Source organism: Rattus norvegicus, chromosome 19 (assembly GCF_036323735.1).
Source record: "Rattus norvegicus strain BN/NHsdMcwi chromosome 19, GRCr8, whole genome shotgun sequence".
NCBI lineage: Eukaryota > Metazoa > Chordata > Mammalia > Rodentia > Muridae > Rattus > Rattus norvegicus.
In genome coordinates this window covers 45,179,366-45,186,436 of record NC_086037.1, presented here as the reverse complement: position 1 = coordinate 45,186,436, position 7,071 = coordinate 45,179,366, and the positions used below count along the sequence as shown (strand labels likewise).

The 7,071-nt window shown below is 47.0% G+C and overlaps 1 protein-coding gene across 1 annotated transcript in view; it reads left to right on the top strand.

Moving 5' to 3' along the window:
• The first annotated feature begins 2,300 nt into the window (after positions 1 to 2,300).
• Otud4 (OTU deubiquitinase 4) overlaps positions 2,301 to 7,071 on the top strand; it is a 43,094-nt gene continuing 38,323 nt past the window's right edge. The window contains exons 1-2 of the mRNA NM_001191700.1: positions 2,301 to 2,684; positions 6,230 to 6,313. Of these exons, the coding sequence (NP_001178629.1) occupies positions 2,526 to 2,684; positions 6,230 to 6,313 (243 nt within the window). The 5' untranslated portion in view covers positions 2,301 to 2,525. The remainder of the gene's footprint in view (positions 2,685 to 6,229; positions 6,314 to 7,071) is intronic.

Sequence of the window (7,071 nt, the reverse complement as noted above, 5' to 3'; positions counted from 1 at the left end):
ATACTGCTGCTGTACTCTGTCCCCCATTGACTATTGACACAGAGAAATAGTGACTCAGCAGGGCTGTGCTGACCACATCCTCTGCTAGGTTCTGTATAAGGTTATGTAGGACCCATCAAGGTAAAGGTCAGTATGAACTGTTACGTCAAAAATGGCTTGAGTCAGAGCTTATCACTGTGCCGCTCTTCTGCACCCACGTATGAACCTATTGTGTTTTATTTTTCCCTTTGTAAGCCTGCCCTGAGAACCGACTGGCACCACAGTTAGGTTTTCCATTCCTTTTTCAGTCCTGATCTGATCGTATTAGGGTGTGCATTCAATAAACTATTCTTGCTTATCTGAAACCAATGTTCGTACGGTTTGAACCCCAACACACAGCATTTTGGCGAGTTGTTTCTATAGTAGCCTCCACTGCTGCGAAAAGCTTCGACAGAAGACATCCTGTGTTGTTTCTGATGCTTGGACTTTTATTGCTTAGATTGTTCTGGTATCCAGGTTCAAGCTTGGTTCGAAGGATTTGCTTTCAATCTGGTGTGTGTGTCTGAATGGAGTTACCAACGAACCTTTGTAAGCTGGCTACAGAGCAGAGCTTGCACAGTTTGAGGGAGGGTATAGGTCTATAAGGTTGAATTACAGTTTTGGACACGGGTAGGGGTAGGGTTGGGGGAGGGAAGAGGGGGAAGCAGAGTTGCTTAGCATGCATCAAGCCCCGAGTTTCATTCCCAGCACCACATGGTACAGGATGTGGAGGCATACCAGCGCTCTTAGTATTTGGGGAGAGTGGGTAGAAGCACGATAATCAGGAATTCCAGATCATCCTTAGCTATATGGCAAGTTCAAAGCCTGTCTGGGCTGTATGGAGTATGCCTCTTAAACTAAATCAAACAAACGAACAACAACAACAACATCAACAACAACAACAACCCAAGCCCCTTGGATTTCTCAGAGTATATCCCATCTACAAGTAAAAAATTTAAAGTTGGGACAGGATTTTTTTTTTTTATTTAGGTCATGATATATTTTCTCAAAATAGCACAATTATAGGAACATTTAAATATTAATAGCTTACACTTAAGTAACGTGTTGAAATCCTACCACCTGGCATGTCTTGGCCCCATTCCCAAGATTGCCTACACCTTTAAACCTAGGGTAATTACCACTTTTCTTCTTCCTCCAACATGATGTCAAGGCTAAAGTTTTAATATAGTTAAATGACACGAGGTGCTATTGTATGCCAGTAAAATAAAATTCTGGCATCTCAAAAGATTAAGTACCGGATTGGCAAATCCAATTGGACTACCCATTTCTTCTCATCATGAAACTTCGCAGGGTAACGAGTATGAAGCCTCTAGCTCGGCTCGGATTTCCAATAGCGTTGTCACCAAAGTTTAAAAAAAAAAAAGTAATTTCTTCTAACAGGGAAAGCTCTTTGTGTGGCGGTGCGCAGCTGCTGTGACAGAATGAGCAGGCGTGCCTTTGGCAAAGCCAGATCTTGTCACAGTGTGTGAGCTGTCCCATTTTCAATCAACCGTCAACGCTTGATTGAGGGTCAAAATGAGCCGGGTTTTCCCCTCTAGGCGTTTAGCCACCTCTAAGGAAACCTCTAGGAAGGGCAGGCCGTGGGTGGGGTGCAGACAGGTGCGTCCTCTGGAACTACACAAAGGGCCGGCGGCACCGCCACTGAGCCCCTAGCAACTGCACGCAAGCAGCGCTCGCGCGCTTTCCGCCGCCCGGCCGCGCTCAGGGCGGGAGGCTCGCCGGGAGGGCGGGGCAGCGCGCGCAGGTCGCCGGCGTAAGCCACAGACACCCTCGGGCCTGCTCGCGGACGCGGCCTGGGAAGCGCGAAGGCAGTTCTAGGTTCGGCGCCGCTAGCGTTGTAGGGATTTGTAGTCCGTGAGACAGTGGCGCACCTCCCCTCCGGGTAGGGCGTCCCAGGCGTCCCGCCCTCTGCACGAGGACGTCCTGCCGCTGCTTAAACTACAACTCCCGTCGTCCTCTGCGCCGAGTGCTGAAAGCGAAAACAAATTCTAGGCTGCGAGGTTGCTGCCCTCCGCCGGGCGCCCCTTCCCGCTCCCCGCCCCTCAGGCGCCCTCCCGCGAGGTGGGGAAACGAGCGGCCGCCGCTTTCTCTCCTGGTCTCCTCCGTTCTCGGCGTGGGGCGCGCGCGGGAGACGCAGGCCTCGCTTAATCTCAGCCCGGCGCGCCGCCCTGGGCTTTTCTCGCCTCACACCGGTCGGGACCCGGAAACTTGTGGGGGCGGCGACCCCCGGGCTGCCCGCGGGCGCGTGTCCCTCCGCGGAGGCGGCCGCGTGCGGATGGCCATGCACTAGGCTGGGCTCCCCTATGCTCCGGGAGAGCGCCGGCCACCGCCTCGGGCCGCCGCCGCCTCTTCCTGCCGCCGCTCGCAGTGTCCGCGTCGGAGCCGGAGCCCGAGCCACAGCCTGCCCCAGGCCCGGGCGTCGAGCAGCCGGCGGCGCGGCCATGTGGGGCTAGTCCGCCCCGCGCACGCTGCAGCGGACCGGCAACATGGAGGCAGCTGTCGGCGCGCCCGACGGCGTGGACCAGGGCGGCGCGGGACCGCTGGAGGATGCGACGCCCATGGACGCCTATCTGCGCAAGCTGGGATTGTATCGGAAATTGGTCGCCAAGGACGGGTCGTGCTTGTTCCGGGCTGTGGCCGAGCAGGTAAAGGATCCGGGCCGGAGCGGGGCCGGCGCGGGGCTGGGTGGGACACGCAGCTCGCAGCTGCCCGGCCGCCCACGGCGGGGCTGCGCGTGGCTCGCTGTCGTCACAGCGGCCCATTGTAACGCCGGCACGGGACCGAGTGAGGACATCTCGGCCGGCCTGCTCGCAGCGTGACCGACCGCCTGGGACCCAGCGACATGCTGTTTCTGAGTTGTGTTCCGCATTTGCCTGCGCTGGGTTTTTAGCAGCCCAGCTTTCCCACCAGTTAACCGCATGTTTACTGGAGGAGGTGGGGCACCCAGTGTGACTGCTTCACTACATTATTTCCTCCCCTGTTGCTGGACTTTGGAATGCGGGGTAGTCGGTCTCACCGGTGTCACTCGAAACAGGAGGCCAACTTTGCTGTTTGAGGAAGAAAGCAGTCTTCCTGTATAGGGTCTCCTCAGTGACTTATCTGAGTAGGTTCCACACTATATTATGTGGGAGTCAGGCGGGGTGTACTGAAGAATTTACTCTTCTAAAAGTCTTTTGGTCAAAATCATTCCCAGTACAGAGCGAACATTTTATTAAAGAGAAAGGAGATAGAACTCAGGAGTGGGAGGAGTTCTAGGGAAGAATACTTAAGATTTTTTTTTTCTTGAGTGTTTCCCCTATGTTATGTAATCAGATGTAGGTGTGGGGTCACCAAAACCCATCCTATATTCGAGACCTAGCTGCTATAAAGTAGTTGGGTTAAAAGAAGTTTCACATTACTGTTCCAGTGTGTATTTCATACCATTTACAGTTTGCTTTCCTTTGACTTAATCTGGAGTTCTTATGGTTTTGTTTTCCCCCCCATTTTGTGCGCTAACTAGCTTTTAGGATTCCTGTTTGAGAATCACCAGGCTGTGTAGCTTTTGAAGGTATGTAAATGTAGAACAGTTTCCATTTCCGACAGGTATGTCCATTGAAACATTCTCTGATTCTTCCCAAACCAGTCTACCATTTGACATCTCGTTTTCAGGAATGTTTCCCTCCCAGTCCTCACTGTTACTAGGTAAACAGTCTGCTCCATTTGTGAGATTTCCAGATGGAGAAGATTCTGTCTCCTCCTCTTAGTCTTCTTGGACTCCAGCACCTCTAGAAGCTGAAGAGGGGAAGTGAAGTCATCTCAATGGTGTCTGTTTATACTGCATTAACTTTAGCAAGTTTGTAGGATGTAGGTAGAGGTTAATGTTTGGAGTTGAATTATCCAGGGCCTATTTACATTGAAACAGAAAGGTGTGTTTCTGCCCATGAGACATACCACAGATTCATGGGGAGTAGAACAGAAGCTTGTGGGGACTCAGGATCTATACAGTGGGCAAGAGCTAGTTGCACTAAGAGGTCATTGGTATGCGTAAGCCCCGGTTTTGCCTTGAGATCTGGGTTAGTCTTAAAGGAACTAACCCTTACAAATGTGGGGACTTCTTTTGAGTATATTGAGCCTAGGCCTAGGGGAAGCTTAATATTTTAGTAGATAGGGACTAAAGTAATGGTGAGGAAGAATGTGTTGCCAACTTCTGCTGCCTTTTACAAATCTGTAGAAAGGATTTGTTTTTGTGGAGTTCTTTTCTGGTAAAATTTCTATAAATATTTTTAAAGAGTTGGGAAGCTAAATAACAGTCCTAAGAGGAAGAGACTTCACTTGAGAGTAGACTTTCTCCTTCAGATTACCTGATTTAGATATGCTTTTTCCTTTTTTTACACTTGTGGATTGGGGCCTGCAGGAAGCCTGACCTGAATCAGCTCCTAGCCTTGTAGCTAAAAATAGGGCACTCTTAGAGGACTTGCTAAAACTGTGTCTCAGCCTTCGCTGTTTATCATGCTTGTCCTAAAGCCCCTACCTTTAGCCTATTTTATGGAGCAGCAGACCAGACCATTTGAATTTTGAGTGTCCAGGAACTTGAGAAGTAGTTTACTGTTTGAAGAGTTGTCAAATTCTTAGTAAATTACTAGTGTTCTACACTTTATGTACACTGATGAGAGTTTTGCACCTGGCAGCTGGTTCAGGTTGATGTCATGTTCTAAAATCTTTGTTAAAAGGAGAAAAAAAAGAGATATTCCTGATGTAATTACTGATGAGAACAGTCTTTCCTAATTTCTGTCTGCCACCTGTCGTTAGGTGAACGGCGCTTTACCACGGGAGGCGCTTTGCTGATGGTAGGAAAGCCCTATCAGATGACAGTGTGGCTCACACATATTAATGCTTGATTCATAACAGTGTCTAATGTAGCTACTGGGAAAGATAGGTTGCCAAATGTAATTTGTTGAAGTGGCAAACAGTTGGTGTTTTTAAAATACGTGGATGGTTTTTGTGATGCAGGAAGCTTAGACTGTATAAGGCTATTTTGAAATAATGTCCTAAAACAGTAAGGAAGGTTTACTAGGGAAAGCTGAAAAACAGCTGGTAAATTGAAAAGTTCACCTCGAAGAGTGCATCTTTGTTTTTGTGGCTTGTTAGAACATACCAGCTACCAGGAGACATTGCCTCTGTAGTTCTCCAGGAGTTCTCTGTAGTTATCCAGGAGAGGTGTAAAATGTGCAGCTGACTCTTCTTTTTTTTCTTGAATTCTCACTTTAACATTAGAGATAATTCAGTTGGAGTTGTAAGCCTTGTAAGTCTACAATAGACTTCGATAGATAGTTTGTTTGATGTGATGCTTTATTTCAAGCCTGTGGGGGATGGTATGGGAATATGGGTTTTAACCCTGAACTTTCAGAGTACTGCGCATACCTTCATTCTAAGGTATCTGTTCATAGAAAGTAATTTACTTTACTCTCTTTGAACAGGTGCATGGAGATTAGCATTTGATAAGACATTTAGTTTGTTTCATTTCAGAGCTCAAATTTTGATAAAAATTTCAGTGAAGGTTTTTCTGGTTTTTTTTTTTTTTTTTTTTGGTTGCTGTTGATCTCCGAGTTCAAGGGCAGCCTGGTCCACAGAACAAATTTGAGGACAGTAAGGGCTACACAGAGGAATCCTGTTTTGAAAAACTGAGACGAGAAGAAAAAAACATTAGGCTAATAGAGCTGCTTTTTATATGTCCGCGTCACTGTCACTGCTGTGAAAAGACATCATGAGCAGGCAACCTCACAAAAGCATTGGATTATGTAATTGGGGGCTTGCTTGCACTTTGAGCAGTTTATTTAGTACTAACGTTATCATGGTGGGGACGCGGTATGTGGGGGGCACTGGAGGAGTAGCTGAGAATATGATCTGGGGCTGGGGGAGCCATGCACATCTCCTGATCCTAGTCCTAATCCTTTCAAGTAGCTTTACTTCCTGGTCACCAAGCATTCCAGTATATGAGCCTGTGGGGACCATTCTTGTTCAACCCACTGGTCCGTCGTGCCATAGTGCTCAGAGGAAGGGATTAGAATGAGTAAAGATAAAAAGTTACAGAAAGGGAATGGACAGGTTTAACTTTTGGTTGTCACATTATTTTGGGTGTGAAAAAATGGCATTAGTTTCTAAATTCAGTTGACTTTTAACAAAATGTTTAATGTGCTGCTTTTTGTTTTAGGTATTACACTCTCAGTCTCGACATGTGGAAGTTAGAATGGCTTGTATTCGCTACCTTCGAGATAACAGAGAGAAATTTGAAGCGGTAATTATTAACCTCAGATATGACAGTGTCTTACTTGGATCTACATTTTGACCACTGGAAATATTCTAGTTGACATTTCACAGGCTAGGTTTTTTAAAGTAACTTTTTGAGAATTTCATAAATGTATATATTATAATTTGATCATATCTCTATCCCTTGGACTTACCCCAACATATTCCCTGTTGATATTCTCATGTCTTTTATTTCTTTTTAAAAATAACCCATTGAGTAACCCCTTAGGTAGAGTGTGTTCTTGTGAGCCCTTCTACCCATACCGGAATTTTGACTGTTTGGATTGTATGAATAACTACTGTCTGTGAGTGCCAAAGTCTGTTGTGTCTAGAAGACAGCCTTCCACAGTGCTCCTCTCCATCCTTCAGATCACATTCTTTCTGTTGCTTCATCTTTGGGGGTGCAGGTTGGTTGATATAGAGGTCTCATTTAGGGTAGATACTCATTCTCATCACTTTTTCAAGTTATGTCTCTGTTGGTCTCTGACAATGCAAAAAGAAGCTTCTGTGACCTAAGTGTCACACAGGTACAAGCATAAGTATTTATAAGGCAGTTTGATACATGTCTGTTTGGCAGAATGAACAGCTGTAGGTTCCCTTGTGCTTGTGACCTCCCTAGCAATTGTTCAGAGGAAAAGAGTTCCCACTGTGGAGCAGGCTTAATCTAACCAGAAAGCACTTGTTTAGTCCCCAAACAGGCATGCATTTTTTGGACCATAGGTGATATCTTGCCTAGGCCAGGGTTTC